Raw genomic sequence first — 20,336 nt, 5'->3', positions numbered from 1 at the left:
CTTCCACCCCGGGCCCCCCATTTCCCCTCCCAGATATCTTTCCACCCGGGCTCTTCCATGTGCCCCGGGGACTACTTCCCCTCTCAGATATCCTTCCACCCGGGCCCTCCCATGTCTTCCGGGGACTACTTCCCCTCCCCAGATATCCTTCCACCCGGGCCCCCACATGTCCCTCAGGGACTACTTCCCCTCCCAGATAGCCTTCCACCCACCCAGCCAACTTCCCTCAGAGACTATTTCCCCTTGCCAATATCCCTCCACTCCTGCCAACCCCCCCGCATCAACTTCCCACCGGGAATCTTCCCCCCAATATCCCTCCACTTCCCACCGACCCTCACCCCCTGCCTTCTTCCCTGAGGACTATTTCCCCTCCCCCATATCTCTCCATTCCCACCAACGCCCTTCAACTTCCCTCAGGGACTCTTCCCCCCGATATCCCTCCACTTCCCCACTGACCCCCCCACCTCCTGTCAACTTCCCTCAGGGACTCTTTCCCCCGATATCCCTCCACTCCTGTCAACCCCCTTCAACTTCCCTCAGGCACTCTTCCCCCCAGTATCCCTCCGCCCCCGCCAATGCCCATCAACTTCCCCCAGGGACTCTTCCCCCAGTATCCCTCCACCCCCACCAACGCCCATCAACTTCCCTCAGGGACTCTTCCCCCCGATATCCCTCCGCTCCCGCCAACCCCCTTCAACTTCCCTCAGGGACTATTTCCCCTCCCACATATCCCTCCACTCCCGCCAACCCCCTTCAACTTCCCTCAGGGACTCTTCCCCCCAGTATCCCTCCGCCCCCGCCAATGCCCATCAACTTCCCTCAGGGACTCTTCCCCCCAGTATCCCTCCGCCCCCGCCAACGCCCATCAACTTCCCTCAGGGACTCTTCCCCCCCAGTATCCCTCCGCCCCCGCCAATGCCCATCAACTTCCCTCAGGGACTCTTCCCCCCGATATCCCTCCGCTCCCGCCAACCCCCTTCAACTTCCCTCAGGGACTCTTCCCCCCGATATCCCTCCGCTCCCGTCAACCCCCTTCAACTTCCCTCAGGGACTCTTCCCCCCAGTATCCCTCCGCCCCCGCCAACGCCCATCAACTTCCCTCAGGGACTCTTCCCCCCGATATCCCTCCGCTCCCGCCAACCCCCTTCAACTTCCCTCAGGGACTATTTCCCCTCCCACATATCCCTCCACTCCCGCCAACCCCCTTCAACTTCCCTCAGGACTCTTCCCCCCAGTATCCCTCCGCCCCCGCCAATGCCCATCAACTTCCCTCAGGGACTCTTCCCCCCAGTATCCTCCGCCCCCGCCAACGCCCATCAACTTCCCTCAGGGACCTCTTCCCCCCCCAGTATCCCTCCGCCCCCGCCAATGCCCATCAACTTCCCTCAGGGACTCTTCCCCCCGATATCCCTCCGCTCCCGCCAACCCCCTTCAACTTCCCTCAGGGACTCTTCCCCCCGATATCCCCTCCGCTCCCGTCAACCCCCTTCAACTTCCCTCAGGGACTCTTCCCCCCAGTATCCCTCCGCCCCCGCCAACGCCCATCAACTTCCCTCAGGGACTCTTCCCCCCGATATCCCTCCGCCCCCGCCAACGCCCATCAACTTCCCTCAGGACTCTTCCCCCCGATATCCCTCCGCTCCCGCCAACCCCCTTCAACTTCCCTCAGGCACTCTTCCCCCCGATATCCCTCCGCTCCCGTCAACCCCCCTTCAACTTCCCTCAGGGACTCTTCCCCCCGATATCCCTCCGCTCCCGCCAACGCCCATCAACTTCCCTCAGGGACTCTTCCCCCCAGTATCCCTCCGCCCCCGCCAATGCCCATCAACTTCCCTCAGGGGACTCTTCCCCCCCAGTATCCCTCCGCCCCCGCCAACGCCCATCAACTTCCCTCAGGGACTCTTCCCCCCGATATCCCTCCGCTCCCGCCAACCCCCTTCAACTTCCCTCAGGGACTATTTCCCCTCCCACATATCCCTCCACTCCCGCCAACCCCCTTCAACTTCCCTCAGGCACTCTTCCCCCCGATATCCCTCCGCTCCCGTCAACCCCCTTCAACTTCCCTCAGGGACTCTTCCCCCCAGTATCCCTCCGCCCCCGCCAACGCCCATCAACTTCCCTCAGGGACTCTTCCCCCCGATATCCCTCCGCTCCTGCCAACGCCCATCAACTTCCCTCAGGGGACTCTTCCCCCCAGTATCCCTCCGCCCCCGCCAATGCCCATCAACTTCCCTCAGGGACTCTTCCCCCCCGATATCCCTCCGCTCCCCGCCAACCCCCTTCAACTTCCCTCAGGCACTCTTCCCCCCGATATCCCTCCGCTCCCGCCAACGCCCATCAACTTCCCTCAGGGACTCTTCCCCCCAGTATCCCTCCGCCCCCGCCAATGCCCATCAACTTCCCTCAGGGACTCTTCCCCCCGATATCCCTCCGCTCCCGCCAACCCCCTTCAACTTCCCTCAGGGACTATTTCCCCTCCCACATATCCCTCCACTCCCGCCAACCCCCTTCAACTTCCCTCAGGCACTCTTCCCCCCCGATATCCCTCCGCTCCCATCAACCCCCTTAAACTTCCCTCAGGGACTCTTCCCCCCAGTATCCCTCCGCCCCCGCCAACGCCCATCAACTTCCCTCAGGGACTCTTCCCCCCGATATCCCTCCGCTCCCGCCAATGCCCCATCAACTTCCCTCAGGGACTCTTCCCCCCAGTATCCCCTCCGCCCCCGCCAACGCCCATCAACTTCCCTCAGGGACTCTTCCCCCCGATATCCCTCCGCTCCCGCCAACCCCCTTCAACTTCCCTCAGGGACTATTTCCCCCGATATCCCTCCGCCCCCGCCAACCCCCTTCAACTTCCCTCAGGGACTATTTCCCCTCCCACATATCCCTCCGCTCCCGCCAACCCCCTTCAACTTCCCTCAGGGACTCTTCCCCCCGATATCCCTGCACTCCCCCACTGACCCCCCACCTCCTGTCAACTTCCCTCAGGACTATTTCCCCTCCCAGATATTCCTGCACCACCTTCTGCCCCCCCTGCCCAGGTACTATTCCCCCCCAATCTCCCTGTGCCCCCTGTTTGTTCCCCCCAAGACACCCCTCCCCAGATATCCCTTCACCACCCCCAGCCCCAATATCCTTCAACTCCTCAGGGACTATTTCTTCCTCACAGCCCCCCCCCCCCATATCCCGCCGCCTCTCCCCTAGTACCCCCCCCGTACCGGTGAACTCCTTCCGGCACTGGTCCCCCACGCTGACCTCCAGGGTCTCCAAGCTGCACCAGAACCTTCTTGTAATCCCGCAGGGCCTGCTCGCTCTTCCGCCTGCGGGGGCGCCGTTAGCCGGCGGCAGGAGCAGTAGGGTGTTATCCTCGGACGCTGGGGGAGGGGTATCTGTGCTACAGGGATACGGGGAGGGGGGTACCTCACCCAGTGTGGGGGAGCACGGTGGAAGGAACCCCCCCAATTGCTGAATGCTCCTCCCCCAGCAGCACTAGTAGGTTATCTTCTGGTGGGTTAGGTGTGGACACAATGCTTTGCCCATGGTGGGGGGAAGGCAGAGTGGAAAGAACCCCCACAAAAGCTGATTTTCCTGCCCCCTCCCCATTCCCCAGCAGCAGCAATAGACTGTTACCCCCTTCCTCCTACCCAGAAGCAGTAGGCTGTTTCCCCCCCTCACCCAGCAGCGACAGTAGGCTGTTACCCCCCACCACCTGGGGCAGCGGCAGTAGGCTGTTTCCCCCCTCACCCAGCAGCGGCAGTAGGTTGTTTCCCCCCCTCACCCAGCAGCGACAGTAGGCTGTTACCCCCCACCCCCGGGCAGCGGCAATAGGCTGTTACCCCACACCCGCCAGCAGCGGCAGTAGGTTGTTTCCCCCCCTCACCCAGCTGTGGCAGTAGGCTGTTACCCCACCCCTGCCAGCAGCGGCAGTAGGTTGTTTCACCCCACCCCTGGCAGCGGCAGTAGGCTGTTACCCCACACCCGCCAGCAGCGGCAGTAGGCTGTTTCCCCCCCTCACCCAGCTGTGACAGTAGGTTGTTTCCCCCCCTCATCCAGCTGTGGCAGTAGGCTGTTACCCCAGCAGCAGTAGGTTGTTTCACCCCACCCCCCGGCAGCAGCAGTAGGCTGTTATCCACCCACACACCTGTACATGAGGATGAGGAGCAGCACAATGAAGGCCAGCAGTGCCGCCCCCACCCCCAGCCCAACTTGCGCCTCGGGGGGAAAGCGGGTGGTCGGCTCCGTGTCATAGTGAACCCGGCCCAGCTCCAGACGCAGGTTCCCCATCTGCACCTGGGGAGGGGGGGGAGGACACACACGGGGGCGTCAGGGAGCAGAGAGAGCCCCTCCCCCACACCACCCATCTCCACCTGGGGGGAGAGGACCAGGGCCCCACCTTCCCCCCAACTCCTGCCCCCTCCCCCCACCTGAGAAAGGGGCCAAGGCCCCCCCAAACCTCCCCCTCCCTCCACTTCCCTTGCAGCCCCTCCCCCCACCTGAGAAAGGGCCCAGGCCCCCCCAAACCTCCCCCCTCCACTTCCCTTGCAGCCCCTCCCCCCACCCGAGAAAGGGCCCAGGCCCCCCCAATCTGCCCCGCACTCACGATGAACTCTGGCAGGCCGGAGGAGGCGTTGAGGGGCCGGGGGGGGCGCAGGGGGGGCTCGCAGTACAGATGGGTGCGGGTCAGGGTCTTGACGGTGCAGAGCCCCTCCCCCACCCACACCAGCACCTCCTCCTTGGAGATCCCCAGGGTCAGCCCATCCCCCTGCAGGGACAGACAGACAGAGAGCTGGGGGGTCCCCTCCCGTGGCCCCCCCTCCAGCCCCCCCCCCAGGCATCCCCCCCCCCGCTAACTCCCCTCCCCCGACCCCACCCCTCCAGCCCCACCCCTTTCCCTAGCCCCCTCCCCAGGCATCCCCCCCCGCTAACTTCCCTCCCCAGGCCCCACCCCTCCTTCCCTGCATCCTCCCCCCCGCCCCACAATCCCACCCCTCCAGCCCCACCCCTTTCCCTAGCCCCCTCCCCGGGCATCCCCCCCACTAACTTCCCTCCCCCAGCCCCACCCCTTTCCCTAGCCCCCTCCCCGGGCATCCCCCCGCTAACTCCCCTCCCCCGACCCCACCCCTCCTTCCCTGCATCCTCCCCCCGCCCCGCAATCCCTCCCCTGCAGCCTCACCCCTTCCCCCAACCCCCGTCCCGCAGCCCCACCCCCACCCTGGAGCCCTCCTCTCCCCTCACCTCCACGTGCAGCACATTCCCCGGCTTGAGGCTGTAGGGGGCGCCGGGGGCCCCGCGGCCCAGCCAGCGCAGCTGGGGGTCGGGCGTATAGGCGAAGGGCTGCCCCCCACTGGCCACCGCGAAGCTGAGCCGTACCCCGTCCAGCACGAAGAGCAGGTCCCGCAGGGGTGCGCCGGGGGGCACGGCCGGCGTAGGGCACAGCATTAGCGCCGAGGAGTTGGGGCAGCAGGGCTCCCAGCACTGGGGGGGGCGCAGCGGGTCAGAGCCATGGGGGGGCAGCCATCAGCCCTCTCCCAGGCCCCAACCCGCCAGGCCAGTCACAGATACCCTCTGGCCCCCCTATACCTCAGCCCCCACTCCCGCTCCCCGGCTCACCTCCAGCAGGTCCCCCACCATAGAGCAGGGGCGTGGGGGGGTCGGCAGGGCCCGGGGGGGCCCCCAGCACCCCCTCTTCTTCCTCCTGCTCCCCCTGCTGCCATTCGGCCCCCCCGGCACCAGCAGGGCCTTGATAAGCGGCTGCTGCACCACGTCCAGGTGGGTGCCTTCCACGCGGATGATCCGACCGCCCCTGCGAACCCAGGAGTCCGGGTGAGTCAGGGGAAAAGGGCTGGAATCTACTTGTCAGCTGAGGGCACTGCAGGGGGGAAGCTCGCAGCGCTGGGGGTGACCCCGCTTGGGAGCACTGCTGGGGGAAGCTCGCACCCCGCCCCCCCCCCGCGTCGCTTACCCCCGGAAGCTGGTGGCCGGCTCTGCCCCGGTGATGTTGGGGTTCGGGGTGTAGGTGAAGGTGCCCCCCTGCAGGCGGCGCTCTGTCTGTCCGTACAGCACCCGCACGGATGCCTCCCGCGGCTCCGGGCTGGGGCTGGTCATGCACACAATGGCCGTGGGCTCCACGGGGGCCACTCTGAGTGGGGGGGACAGAGAGTGGTTAGCCACGGGGGGCAGAACTATTGGGGAGCGGGGGGCGAGCCGGGGGGTGGGAGGGCTCACATGGTACAGGGCAGCTCTCCCACGAAGGCTGCGATCTGGTCGCCCGTCAGCAGCTCCTCCCCTAGGATGGTCAGTCGGGTGCCCCCTGCCATGGGGCCCATCCTGGGGTGCAGCTCCCGCAGGGTGGGGTCCTGGCGGGGGGAGGGAACCCGTTACAGGAGAAAGGGCACTGCTGGGGGGAAGCTCGCAGCACTGGGACAGACTGAGCTGGGGCACTGCTGGGGGAAAGCTCACAGCGCTGGGACAGACCGAGCTGGGGCACTGCTAGGGGGAAGCTCTCAGCGCTGGGATAGACCCAGCTGGGGCACTGCTGGGGGAAGCTCACAGCGCTGGGACAGACTGAGCTGGGGCACTGCTGGGGGAAAGCTCACAGCGCTGGGACAGACCCAGCTGGGGCACTGCTGGGGGAAGCTCACAGCGCTGGGACAGACTGAGCTGGAGCACTGCTGGGGGGAAGCTTGCAGTGCTGGGACAGACCCAGGTGGGGCACTGCTAGGGGGAAGCTCGCAGCGCTGGGATAAGCCTGGTTGGGGACACGGCTAGGGGAAGTTCGCAGCAGCCACAGAGAGAGGGCTCCTGCCCCTCCCCCCGTGTCTGCCCACCCCTCACATCATGAGTCCAGCACCCCAAGCGCCCCCGGTCCCAGCCCACGCTGACCTGGTAGGTGAAGTGGTCGGCAGAGATGCCGGGGGGCCGGTTCCCCACGGTGACCTCAACGGGGCCAGAGACGCCCCTCTGCCCTAGAGAGACCCGGCACACGATCCTGTGGGGGGGAGAAGGGGCACTGCTGTGGAGAAGCTCGCAGCGCTGGGGAATACTGTTGGGGGGAAGCCTGATACCCCGTACCCCGATGTGACACCCTGCGCCCCATGTTCCCAACTTTTACATGGTGACAACACGTGTTGTGTAGTGTTTGCCTTGTGACGTATCATTTGCAAACTCGTAATCTGCTGAACATCATTGTCCTGTTCAGCTGCGGTGACATTGCCATGTGCCCAATTAGGAGACTGGTAGTGCCAAAAGTCCCCTGGCTGTCCCAGGCCGGTGTCAGTGCCGGGCAGGGGGCGGTCGCTTCTTTCGAGAGCGCGGATCTCACCTACCCGTCGCTGACCCCCACAGGGCGAGCGCACACCGAGATGGGCTGTCGGGCCGCGCGTTCCTCCCGGGGCCGTACGGAGCAGAGGGCTGGCATCCGCGGCACCCGGGTGTCGTGCCACGCGTTCTTCCCGGGGCCGTACGGAGCCGAGGGCCGGCGTGCGCGGCGCCCAGGTGTCGGGCTGGAGGGTTTGGGGAACTGCTACTCGGGCCAGGACGGACCCTCTGTGGCTTGGACGGGGCCATTGACCGGGACAAGATGCGCACTTCTGGGGGGCTGGGGGCACTGCTGGGGGAAGCTCGCAGCGCAGGGGCGGGGGCACTGCTGGGGGAAGCTCACAGCACGGGGCGGGAAGTGGGGCTGGGGGAAGCTCGCAGCGTGGGGGCGGGCAGGGTGACGGGGTCACTGCTGGGGGAAGCTCGCAGCGCGGGGGCGGGTGCACCCCTTACCGTCTGGAGACGCGGTAGAGGGTGGGGTCGGGGGTGCAGGGCCGGCCGGCCGCCCGCACCGACCCCACGTCCGCCAGGCGCCGGCCCAGGTTGGAGCCCGTGATGGTGAGGGACACGCCCCCTTCCAGGGGGCTGCTGTGGGGCTGGATCTGGGGGGAGGCAAAGTTACCCCCAGCCCGGCACCCCCCAGTCCAACTTCTCCCCCCACCCACTTCCCCCTGCTCTCGCCCCACAGCCCAACTGCTCCCCCCGCCTGCCCCCCTGCCCTCTCCCCCCAGTCCAACTTCTCCCCCCGCCCGCATGGCCACAGGCCAGTGTCCGTGCCCCCCTGTGCCCCAGCCCGGCATTACCCCTGGGCCCCCATCAGACCCACTGTCCCGCCAGCCCAATATCCCCCCCCTCGTCCCAGTCTCACCGCCTGGATGATGGGGGTGGGGCAGAGGGGCTCGGCGGCGCCGGGGGGGCAGAGGTCCCGGAAGCGGCAGCCGGGACCCCCCCCGGCCGGGCACCAGACACAGCCCAGCTCCGGGGGGGCTGCCAGGCAGTGGCTGCAGTCGGCCCGCCCCACGGAGCAGTTGTAGAGGGTCACTGGGGGGGGCCGAAAAGGAGATCAGCAGTGTCCCAGCCCCAGCCCCCTCCCCACTCCGAAGCTCACTGTGCCCCCTCCCTGCCCCACAGGGCACTGCCACGGGGAAGCTCGCAGCGCCCCCACCCCGCCCCCCAGGGCACTGCCGCAGGGAAGCTCTCAGCGCCCGCTCCCAGGGCACTGCGTGGGGAAGCTTGCAGTATCCCCGCCCCGCCCCCCAGTGCATAGCCGTGGGGAAGCTCGCAGCGCCCGCTCCCAGGGCACTGCCACGGCGAAGCCCGCTGCGCCCCTGCCCCGCCCCCCCAGGGCACTGCCACAGGGAAGCTCGCAGTGTCCCTGCCCCGCCCCCCAGGGCACTGCCACAGGGAAGCTCGCAGTGTCCCTGCCCCGCCCCCCAGGGCACTGCTGCGGGGAAGCTCGCAGCACCTGGTCACTCACCCTGCAGGTCCCCCCGGTTGTCCAGGCGCCCCGCGCCCCCTGCGGAGACGTAGAGGGGGGCTGGGATCTGGGGGTGGGGCAGGAGGTAGCTGTATATGTGGGGGTGGCACCGGACCCGCTGGGCCCCCCCCTCCTCATCCAGCGACGCCTCCACCGACACGGGTGCCCCCCCCACCTCCACCATGCAGCGCAACCGTGGCAACGGGTCCTGCGGGGGAGGGGGTGGAGAGTGAGACCAGGCCTGACCCCGCCCCAACAGCCCAGTGTAACCATGGCAACGGGGCCTGTTGGGGTGGGGGAGAGAGTGAGCCCAGCCGGCCCCCCTGACTCCACCCACTGCCCCACCCCAACATCCCCCTGCCCCCCAGTGCCCCCCACTCACCCCCAGAAGCTGCAGGTTGTAGGCCACCAGGCTCAGGGGCACGGCCACCCCCACGGGCACCAGGGGGGACCCCTCGATGACCCCCAGGCTGGGGCAGGCCTCCGGGCCCCAGGGGCCCCCCTCCCGGACCTGCGGGCAGAGGGGGTTAGACTGGGGGAGCAAGCTGGAGGGAAGCGCGGGTGGGGCCGTCCCGGACGCCTGGGTCCCCTTCCCCATCCCCCAACCCTGACATGCCATCCCGGATGCCTGGGTCCCCTTCCCATCCCCCACCCCACCCCCGAGATGCCATCCCGGATGCCTGGGTCCTCTTACCCGAGGCCCTCTCCCCACGAGATGCTGTCCTGGATGCCTGGGTCCCCTTCCCCATCCCCCACCCCACCCCCGAGATGCCATGGCCCTCTTCCCCGTCCCAGGGGCGAGTCCCTCACGTTCTGGTTGTAGATGGTCCCTTCGCCGTGGGGGCAGGACGCGCCCGGGACGCAGCTCTGACTCCTCGGGCACCAGTGACAGGGCCAGGGGCTGCTCACGCACCCACCGCACCTGGGGGCAGGGGGACGAACTGGGGTCAGCACAGGGCCAGGACCCCCCCCAGCGCTGCCGGCGCCCCCACTCCCGACCCACAGCCCCTGCCAGCCCTGCCCCCCACCACCCCTGCCGGCGCCCCTCACTCCCGACCCGCAGCCCCTGCTAGCCCAGCCCCCCACCACCCCTGCCGGTGCCCCTCACTCCCAACCTGCAGCCCCTGCCAGCCCAGCCCTGCCCCCCCAGCTCTGCCGGTGCCCCTCAGTCCCGACCCGCAGCCCCTGCCAGCCCTGCCCCCCACCACCCCTGCCGGCGCCCCTCACTCCCACCCTGCAGCCCCTGCTAGCCCAGCCCCCCTATAGCCCTGCCGGTGCCCCTCACTCCCGACCCACAGCCCCTGCCAGCCCTGCCCCCCACCACCCCTGCCGGCGCCCCTCACTCCCGACCCGCAGCCCCTGCCAGCCCTGCCCCCCACCACCCCTGCCAGTGCCCCTCACTCCCAACCTGCAGCCCCTGCTAGACCAGCCCTGCCCCCCAGCTCTGCCGGTGCCCCTCACTCCCGACCCGCAGCCCCTGCCAGCCCTGCCCCCCACCACCCCTGCCGGCGCCCCTCACTCCCGACCCGCAGCCCCTGCCAGCCCTGCCCCCCACCACCCCTGCCAGTGCCCCTCACTCCCAACCTGCAGCCCCTGCTAGACCAGCCCTGCCCCCCAGCTCTGCCAGTGCCCCTCACTCCCGACCCGCAGCCCCTGCTAGCCCAGCCCCCCACCACCCCTGCCAGTGCCCCTCACTCCCGACCTGCAGCCCCTACCAGCCCTGCCCCCCACCACCCCTGCCAGTGCCCCTCACTCCCGACCTGCAGCCCCTGCCAGCCCAGCCCCCCACCACCCCTGCCAGTGCCCCTCACTCCCACCCTGCAGCCCCTACCAGCCCTGCCCCCCACCACCCCTGCCAGTGCCCCTCACTCCCAACCTGCAGCCCCTGCCAGCCCTGCCCCCCACCACCCCTGCCAGTGCCCCTCACTCCCAACCTGCAGCCCCTGCCAGCCCTGCCCCCCACCACCCCTGCCAGTGCCCCTCACTCCCACCCTGCAGCCCCTACCAGCCCTGCCCCCCACCACCCCTGCCAGTGCCCCTCACTCCCACCCTGCAGCCCCTACCAGCCCTGCCCCCCACCACCCCTGCCAGTGCCCCTCACTCCCAACCTGCAGCCCCTGCCAGCCCTGCCCCCCACCTCCCCTGCCAGTGCCCCTCACTCCCGACCCGCAGCCCCTGCTAGCCCGGCCCTGCCCCCCCCCAGCTCTGCCGGCGCCCCCCACTCCCGACCCACAGCCCCTGCCAGCCCTGCCCCCCATCACCCCTGCCGGCGCCCCCCACTCCCGACCCACAGCCCCTGCCAGCCCTGCCCCCCACCACCCCTGCCAGCGCCCCTCACTCCCAACCTGCAGCCCCTGCTAGACCAGCCCTGCCCCCCCAGCTCTGCCGGTGCCCCTCACTCCCGACCCGCAGCCCCTGCCAGCCCAGCCCTGCCCCCCAGCTCTACCGGTGCCCCTCACTCCCGACCCGCAGCCCCTGCCAGCCCAGCCCTGCCCCCCAGCTCTACCGGTGCCCCTCACTCCCGACCCGCAGCCCCTGCTAGCCCAGCCCCCCACCACCCCTGCCAGTGCCCCTCACTCCCGACCCGCAGCCCCTGCTAGCCCAACCCCCCCCCACCCCTGCCAGTGCCCCTCACTCCCACCCTGCAGCCCCTGCTAGACCAGCCCTGCCCCCCCAGCTCTGCCGGTGCCCCTCAGTCCCGACCCGCAGCCCCTGCTAGCCCAGCCCTGCCCCCCCAGCCCCGCCGGTGCCCCTCACTCCCGACCCGCAGCCCCTGCTAGCCCAGGGCTCCCCCCAGCCACGCCGGTGCCCCTCACTCCCGACCCGCAGCCCCTGCTAGCCCAGGGCTCCCCCCAGCCCCGCCGGTGCCCCTCACTCCCGCGGCCGGCTCACGGGGAGGGCCGCGCCAGTCGTGTGACCGCGCTGCAGTCGTAGAAGACGAACTCCGTCGCCGCCACCACCACGTCCTCGAACATCAGGGACAGCGCCACGGTCACGTGATCTGGGGGCGGGGCATGAGCCTTAATGCCCATCCTCCACCCCATCCGCCTCTCACCCTACCCAGAATCCTCTGCAAAGAGCGGCTCTCCCTCCCCCATTGGCATCCTGCCCCTACCCAGAATCCTCTGCAAAGAGCGGCTCTCCCTCCCCCATTGGCATCCTGCCCCTACCCAGAATCCTCTGCAAAGAGCGGCTCTCCCTCCCCCATTGGCGTCTCTCCCTTACCCAGAATCCTTTGTTCCATTCCCAATCCCAGTGCTGGGTGATGGAGGGAGGACCAGACCCTTCCTCTATCTCTGCCCCATTCACAGCCCCACTCCATGCTGACCTTTGCCCTCCTGGCTGGGTGGCACCTGGGGGCTGGGGGGCGAGCGGCAGCGGACCCAGGCGTCCTGCAGCAGGGCGGGGCTGTCATGCTCCCCGAAGGCGCAGTGGTAGCTCTCGCCCTCAGCCAGGGGGGGCAGCCGGGGCACCCACAGCGAGACCTGGGGGAGGGAGACATGGAAGGGTGTCACGGATCCAAGGGGGTGAGCCTCCCAAAACGCTCCTCCTTCTGCCCCGCCCCCAAACCTCCCAGCCCCGCCCACAACTCCAGCTCCGCCTATCTCAGCCCCACCCACAACTCTAGCTCCGCCCATCCTGGCCCCGCCCACAACTACCAGCCCCCGCCCATTACACCCCCACCCCAACTCCCGGCCCCACCCACACCCAGCCCCGCCCATGACCTGACCCCACCCCTCCAACCCCCATCTCTCCCAGCCCCTTGATCCCGCCCCCTCCTGCAGGCTCCTCCCCCAGTCGCTCACGTCCGTCTGCTCCTCGCGGCTCTGATTGGCCGGCATCACCGTCTCGACGCGCAGGCATTGGCTGCTGGCCCCGTAGCTCCACAGCCATTGGTCGGCTGCCTCAAAGCGCTCGCACTCCAGCTTGCGGGTGCACCTGCCGACCGGCCAATAGGGTGAGGGGACAGCAGGGGAGCAGCCGATTGGCCGGGCGGGTGCGTCCATCACCTTTCACCACAGGCTGATAGCCCAGGAGCCCCACCCACTGCCCTCATAGCCCCGCCTCCCCACCCGGCCTGGCTGTTTTTATGTAGGTCCTACATAAACAACGGCACCTCGTTTCCCTTTTCGTGCACCTCATTGACCCTCCCCCCACTAAGCAATTGGCGCTTGGGGTTTGTGTAGGTCCCACGTAAACGAGACTCACCGGCCCTGCAGGATGCACCAGCCGCAGAAAGGGTCCCGGGCGCGGAGGCAACCGGCGCAGTCCTGGAAACGGGGGCACTCGGAGACCGGGACCTTGGTGACCTGGGTGCCGGGGGGGGGGCAGAGAGTGAGGACAGGGACAGAGACCCAGCCCCCCGAGACGCAGCCACCAGCCTGGCCCCGCCCCCTGGCCCCCCAAGACGCAGCCACCTCTGGGGTGGAGCAGTCTGGCCCCACCCGTCCAGACTCCCCCCCCCCCGAGATGCAGCTGCCTCTGGGGTGCAGACCGGCCCCCTCCCCAAGACGCAGCCACCTCTGGGGCGGAGCACCCTGGCCCCCGCATGCCTGGCCCCCCAAGCCTCGCAGCTGCCTCTGCCCTAGACCAGGGAGGGGTCGGGGGGCACCTGGGACTCCGTCATGGCGTAGAGGTGGGTCCCGCTGCCATCCAGGAGGAGATCGGGGCTGACCGGGGAGCGCTGGCCGAGGCGCACGGAGCTGTACACCTGCCCCATGGAGGAGTTCAGATACACCTGCATGGGGGATGGGGAGGGGGTTAGGCACGAGACGGGGGCAGCCCCCTCTCCAGCAGCCTCAGCCCACACACGGCCCTGCTGAGATGCAACCAGCTCTGGGGTGGAGCCCCCCACACACACCTTGTGCAGCTGCCCCAGCCCGTCTCCGAGGAAGGCGATGGTGTGTCCGGCCTCCACCATCGCCGCCACAGCCGTGAGCATCGGCAGCCCAGTCACCAGGGCGCTGGCTTCCACGGGCACGCGGCCGGCGATGGGGCTGGGGGTGTGCTCGTCTCCGCAGGGGTAAACGTCCGGGGACTCCTGGGGCGAGACACGCAGGGGTGAGCAACGGGCCTGGGTATCCGGGGACCCGTCGGGGCAGGGTGGGGGGCTGGTTACCCGGGGACCCCCCTGGGACAGGGCAGGGGGCTGGTCACCCGGGGACCCGTCGGGGCGGGACAGGGGATCGGTTATCCAGGGACCCCTCCGGGGTGGGGGGCTGGTTACCCAGGGACCCCTCTGGGACAGGGTGGGGGGCTGGTTACCTGGGGACCCCTCCGGGACAGGGCAGGGGGTCGGTTATCCAGGGACCCCTACAGGGTGGGGGGCTGGTTACCTGGGGACCCCTCCGGGACAGGGCAGGGGGTCGGTTATCCAGGGACCCCTACAGGGTGGGGGGCTGGTTACCCAGGGACCCCTCCGGGACAGGACAGGGGGGCTGGTTACCCGGGGACCTGTCGGGGCAGGACAGGGGGTCAGTTATCCAGGGACCCCTACAGGGTGGGGGGCTGGTTACCCGGGGACCCCTCTGGGACAGGACGGGGGGCTGGTTACCCAGGGACCCCTCTGGGACAGGGCAGGGGGGCTGGTCACCCGGGGACCCCTCGTCTGGCACCAGGACACAGGCACCGCCCCCCACAGACCTTGGGCAGCTCGGCACAGCGGGACGTCACCCCATACTCGATGGCCGCCTCCTCCCGGCCCCCTGGCCCCCGGCCCCCCGCTGTGTAACACGCCCGCCGGGTCCTCTCCACGGCCGCGTCCAGCTGGGCCAGCGGGAAGGCGCACAGGGCCGTCTGCGGGCCGGGGGTGGCCGTGGCCCCCTGCCCCACGGCCGCCAGCACGAAGAGCACGTCTCCCCGGGGGGGCCCCAGCTGGGCTAGGTGCCCGGCCCGGGCCAGGTTGTAGTGGTGCCCGCGGGGGTCCCGGCACTCCAGCGGCACCTCGGCGTAGGAGTAGAGGTGCAGGTCGCGGGCGCAGAGGCGGGCCAGGTAGGGGCGATAATCCAGCTGCCCCTTGGCGCCGCGGCGGGAGAAGAGCAGGTAGGCGTGCCCGCCGGCCGCGTAGGCCCCCGCGTAGCTGTTGTTGTAGTCGGAGAAGTCGCCCACCACCAGCTTGCCCATCCCCTCGCTGGAGAAGGCGCCGGGCCCTGCCAGGGGCCGGATGGTGACGGGCGGGATCCCGCCGGAGAGCTTCCCCGTCAGCCCGCGCCCCACGAAGAGCAGGTCCCGCCCGGCCTGCCGCCCGAGCACGCCCACCGTGGCCACCCGCGGCTCGTTGGCCGCCACGAACTGGCTGTCGCCCGGTTCCTCGGGCCGGTAGAGCACCCGGCCCACGTCGGCCAGCGCCCGCTTCTCGCACAGCCCCTGCGCCAGCTGCCCGCAGACCACCAGCTCCCCGGCCGCCTCGTTGGGCAGCAGCAGCTTGTTGGCGTTGTCCGTGGGGCGGGCTTGGGGGCAGTCCTGGGGGTCCCGGAAGGGGAGGCACTCGGGGCTGTCCAGCTCCGGCCCGGTCCGCGCCCGCCCCTCCAGCCCCAGCTCCGGCGTCAGCTGGTACAGGGCGTTCACGGCCCCCACGTACACAGTCCCCGAGCCGCTGGCGCGCGCCAGGTGGTTGAAGGTGGCGTTGGGGGCGGAGAAGGAGGGGTGGGGGCGGGAGGGACAGGGAGGGGCGAGGAGGAGGAGGAGGAGGAAGGGGGCCAGGAGGGGGGGCATGTCTGAGGCCTGAGAGAGAGAGAGAGAAAGAAAAGGGGGACAGGGTTAGGGGGACCCGGGAGATGGAGCACCTACAGCCTCCGGGGAGAGAACCCAGGAATCCTGGCTCCCAGACCCCCCTGCTCTACCCCACCAGACCTACTCCCCTCCCAGAGCCAGGGAGAGAACCCAGGAGTCCTGGCTCCCAGACCCCCCTGCTCTACCCCACCAGACCCACTCCCCTCCCAGAGCCAGGGAGAGAACCCAGGAGTCCTGGCTCCCAGCCCCCCCCGCTCTAACCACCAGACCCCACTCCCCTCCCAGAGCAGGGAGAGAACCCAGGAGTCCTGGCTCCCAACCCCCCCTGCTCTACCCCACCAGACCCCATTCCCCTCCCAGAGCCAGGGAGAGAACCCAGGAGTCCTGGCTCCCAGACCCTCCCCTCCATCTGCAGGAGGATTTAGGATGGAGATTGAGTCTGGCCCCCTCCCCCCGCCCGGGCTCACTGAGGTCTCTGCTCAGACCTTTGGGGGGGGGCACATGACAGTGAGAGCTCGGGGGGGGGGGCACAGGTGCACATCACAGCGTCAAGGGGCTCAAGGGGGGCACCTAGAGCACGGGACCTGGAGCAGAATGGGGGGGACCTGGGAGGGGACATTGGGGTGCGTGCGACAGGCAGGGGCCCAAGCGTGCGAGGAGACCAGGGATTCGCATGCTAGCAACATGCCGTGGGGGGAAGAGACCCCTTGTGCTCCCCCCGCCCCCCCATTCCCTGCCCAGGGCGGGGAAGTTCCCTCCCACCCCCTGCCCCAGGCTCAGTGCAGCTGGGACAAACTGCTCCGCCCCCCCCCCCGTCCCTGGGGGGGCACCAAGGAGTGAAATCCGGCCACTGACACCCCTCCTCCCCCCCCCCCCCGCCCCTGGCACAGACACGCGCCAGATGGGGCCGTCTGGAAACCCAGAGGCACAGCTGGTGGGGTGAGGAGCCGGGAGAGAACCCAGGAGTCCGGGCTCTGCCCTGACCTGTTGCGGGGAGGGGGAGGGGGGGTTGTCAATGACTCCACCAAGCCGCAGCTCCCTCCCAGCCAGGCGGGGGGCGGGGGCGGGCTGGGAATCAGGTCTCTCCCACAGGCCCCAACATGTCTGCCCCCCCCCCCCCCGCCCCTCGGGATGTGGGGGAAGGGAGAACCAGACAATAGGCTGGGGTGGGGCAGAAAGGGAAGACAAAGGAACCTGAGATCCCGCCCCTCCCCACAGGGAGAGAACCCAGGAGTCCTGGCTCCCAGCCCCCCCTCCCCTCCCAGAGCTGGGGAGAGAACCCAGGAGTCCTGGCTCCCAGCCCCCCCTGCTCTAACCACCAGACCCCACTCCCCTCCCAGAGCTGGGCCGAGAAACCAGGAGTCCAGGCTCCCAGCTCCCCCTGCTCTAACCACCAGCCCCCGCTCCCCTCCCAGAGCTGGGGGGAGAACCCAGGAGTCCTGGCTCCCAGCCCCCCCACTCTAACCACCAGACCCCACTCCCCTCCCAGAACCAGGGAGAGAACCCAGGAGTCCTGGCTCCCAGCTCCCCCTGCTCTAACCACCAGCCCCCACTCCCCTCCCAGAGCTGGGAGAGAACCCAGGAGTCCGGGCTCCCAGCCCCACTCACCAGGCAGCTGCAAGGGGGTCTCAGCTCTCACCCCTGGGCTCGTCCCGTCTCATTCTCCTGCTGGGGGGGGGAGGGGAGGTGAGTGGGGGGGGCTGGGGGAGATTCGAGGCTCCGTCAATGAGCCCCTCTGTTCTCCCCCGCGCCAGCCCGCACCCGGCACCCAGCACCACAGGGGCCCATTATCCCCACGGACAATGGGCCGTCAGGGCCTGGCACGCGGCCCCCCCCGACCCCCCGATGCACAGGGGCTGCGGGTCAGAAGTGAGGGGCACCGGCCAGCCTGGGGGCGGGAATGAGGGGCGCCGGCCAGGCTGGGGGCTGCGGGGCGGGAGTGGGGGGCGCCGGCCGGGCTGGGGGCCCCATGGGGCTGCGGGACGGGAGTGAGGGGCGCTGGCCGGGCTGGGGGCCCCAGGGGGCTGCGGGACGGGAGTGAGGGGCGCTGGCCGGGCTGGGGGCCCCAGGGGGCTGTGGGTCGGGAGTGAGGGGTGCCGGCCGGGCTGGGGGCCCCATGGGGCTGCGGGACGGGAGTGATGGGCGCCGGCCGGGCTGGGGTCCCCATGGGGCTACGGGGTGGGAGTGAGGGGTGCCGGCCGGGGGGCTGCGGGGCGGGAGTGAGGGGCCCCACTGACCCTGCCCCCCCCCAGGCAGGTGGGGTCAGGGTGAGCCCTGGTTTATTTGCTGGGGGTTATTCATTAACCGCTGGGTGACTAAGGGATCTTTGAATTCCCTGCCCCCCACCCTTGGCAGCACAGGGTGCCCCTCACTCCCAACCTGCAGCCCCTGCCAGCCCCTGCCAGCCCCCTCATCGACCCCCCGCTGGCTCCAGGCTGCCGAGGGAACTGGGTCCCTGGGATCAGAGGGGGACGTGGTCCCCATCCCTGGGGGCCGGATCTGGGCACTGGGGGGCTGCTGGGCAGGCCTGGCCCAGCCCGCGTCAATGTGGGGGCCACGGCCAGACACCTGGGTTCCCTGCGTGTCCCCCCCCCCCGGACCCTGCCCCTCTGCCCCACAGCGCCCCCTGCTGGGACAGGCTGGGGCTGGGGAATGCAGCACCAGGGCCTTGGCCCCCGGCCCAGCCGCCCCCGCAGTGGGGGGGGGGGCGGTGCCCATTGAATGCCAGGCTTTGTCCTGGCCATGGGGGCGGATGGGGGAGGGGGGCACAGGCTGGGCCTGATAACAGACAGGCCGGGAACAAAGGGAGCCTCTGGAAGCCTGGGCTTGGGGGGGGCATGTCCCCCCCGAGTTAACCCCAGGGGTACCAAAAGGCAGCCCCCTGCCCCCCCAGCGCCCCTCACTCCCGACCCGCAGCCCCCTGCTAGCCCAGCCCTGCCGGTGCCCCTCACTCCCGACCCGCAGCCCCGCCGGTGCCCCTCACTCTGAGGCCGGGGGCAGGGCCGGGGATAATGGGGCTTTCAGCGCTGCTCGGGGAATGGGACGGGGGCCCAGAAACACTCGGGGGCCACAAAGGGAGACGTCAGCCCCACTCAGAGCGTGACGGGCTGGGGGGGCGTGAGGGGCCTGGAGCCAGCAGAGGGGAGGGGTGGCAGGTTCCGGGCTGACCCCCTGGCTCCATGATCACACCCCTCACTCCCGACCCACAGCCCCTGCCAGCCCAGCCCTGCCCCCCCAGGCCCTGCCGGTGCCCCTCACTCCCGACCCGCAGCCCCCCCCAGCCCTGCTCCCCCACAGCTCTGCTGGTGCCCCTCACTCCCGACCCGCAGCCCCCTGCCAGCCCAGCCCAGCCCTGCCCCCCCAGCTCTGCCGATGCCCCTCACTCCCAACCCGCAGCCCCGCCGATGCCCCTCACTCCCGACCCGCAGCCCCGCCGATGCCCCTCACTCCCAACCCGCAGCCCTGCCGGTGCCCCTCACTCCCGACCCGCAGCCCCCCCCAGCCCTGCTCCCCCACAGCTCTGCTGGTGCCCCTCACTCCCGACCCGCAACCCCTGCTAGCCCAGCCCTGCCCCCCAGCCCCGCCGGTGCCCCTCACTCCCGACCCGCAACCCCTGCTAGCCCGGCCCTGCCCTGCCGGTGCCCCTGGCCCCCGACCTGTGTGCACGGGCTGCGCTGGCCGTTGGCAGCTCCCCGCACGCCCTGTCGTGCCAGCCTGGCCCGGGTGGCCCAGGGGGGGGAGCCCAGAGCAGCTGGAGGCGGGGGGGGGGGGGCGGTTCATTTAATCCTCGTGCAGCGAGAGCAGCGGAGATGGGAGCAGAGAGGAATTAACCTGGGCGTGGGGGAGGCGAAATGGGGGAGCCTGGCAGGCCCCTGGACAAGGCAGAACAGGGGCTGCAGGTCGGGAGTGAGGGGCACCGCCAGGGCTGGGGGGAGGGGGGCTGCGGGTCCTACTCCCCCCTCCCCCGCCGGTGCCCCTCACTCCCGACCCGCAGCCCCCAGCCCGGGGGGGGGGGGGGATAATCGCTCTGTTTGTTGGCTAAGCCGGGGGAGCTCTAAGGGATTTACAGCCGGACAAGCCGAAGGCCCCCGGGGAGGGGGGGGGGCAGGGACACTGACCCCCCCCCCACCGGATTAGAGCCACCGGCGTCGGGAATCCAGCCCCGAGTTAACCGGGGGGGGGGCGCCTGGGGTCACAGGGGCTCCGGTTCGGGGCCGATCCCTGCCGGGGCCGGGGCCGGGCTAGGTGGGGAGAGACACCCAAGGGGGGCGGGCGGAGGGGGGGCTCCCCAGGATGGGGGTGCGGCAGGGAGCCAAGCTGCCCGGGGGGTCTGATTTGTACCCCCCCATACTGGGGAGCTCACGCTGCCGCATGTGGAGGGAATTGGGGTTCACTGGCTCTAGGGGGAGGGAGTGGGGGTGCAGGCAGAGTTTTGGGGGTGACGTTGGATAGTGAAGGGGGGAGATTTGGGGTCTCCCTAAGGAATTCCCAGCCACCCCCCGCCCCAGATGAAAGGGGGCGGATTCGCGCCCTAAGAAGCGAGCCGCCGCCAGAGGGACGGGGGGAAACTGAGGCAGGACTGGGTGGGGCGGCAACCCGGGGTGCGTTAAGGAGATGGCTTGGGGGGCAGTCGCTCCCCACGTGCCCCGCCCCCCGGTCACCCCCTACCCGGCTGCGGCGCGGCCGGTCCCGGCTCGGAGCAGAACTGAACTCGGGGCTGCACCAGGCTCCCCCCACAATGCACCACGGCCAGCCCGCCCCACACCCCGCCCCACCGGGACCGACTCGCCGGGCCGCCCGCGCCCCCTGC

General features: G+C 69.9%; 1 protein-coding gene across 1 annotated transcript in view; it reads right to left on the bottom strand.

Moving 5' to 3' along the window:
- PLXNB3 (plexin B3) overlaps positions 1–20,289 on the bottom strand; it is a 33,420-nt gene extending 13,131 nt beyond the window's left edge. Inside the window, 23 exon segments of the mRNA XM_065571005.1 lie at positions 3,219–3,270; positions 3,272–3,320; positions 4,142–4,290; positions 4,601–4,762; positions 5,236–5,475; positions 5,611–5,803; positions 5,963–6,139; positions 6,226–6,356; positions 6,883–6,988; positions 7,771–7,919; positions 8,186–8,358; positions 8,795–9,002; positions 9,177–9,305; positions 9,605–9,716; positions 11,687–11,795; positions 12,123–12,279; positions 12,601–12,733; positions 13,004–13,104; positions 13,407–13,532; positions 13,656–13,835; positions 14,438–15,517; positions 17,135–17,194; positions 20,195–20,289. Coding sequence (XP_065427077.1) covers positions 3,219–3,270; positions 3,272–3,320; positions 4,142–4,290; positions 4,601–4,762; positions 5,236–5,475; positions 5,611–5,803; positions 5,963–6,139; positions 6,226–6,356; positions 6,883–6,988; positions 7,771–7,919; positions 8,186–8,358; positions 8,795–9,002; positions 9,177–9,305; positions 9,605–9,716; positions 11,687–11,795; positions 12,123–12,279; positions 12,601–12,733; positions 13,004–13,104; positions 13,407–13,532; positions 13,656–13,835; positions 14,438–15,508 — 3,907 coding nt within the window. The 5' untranslated portion in view covers positions 15,509–15,517; positions 17,135–17,194; positions 20,195–20,289.
- Positions 20,290–20,336: the final 47 nt, after the last annotated feature.

Source organism: Chrysemys picta, chromosome 17, assembly GCF_011386835.1.
Source record: "Chrysemys picta bellii isolate R12L10 chromosome 17, ASM1138683v2, whole genome shotgun sequence".
Classification (NCBI taxonomy): domain Eukaryota; kingdom Metazoa; phylum Chordata; order Testudines; family Emydidae; genus Chrysemys; species Chrysemys picta.
Note: the sequence above shows the minus strand (reverse complement) of the source record. Positions and strands in the feature narration are given on the sequence as shown.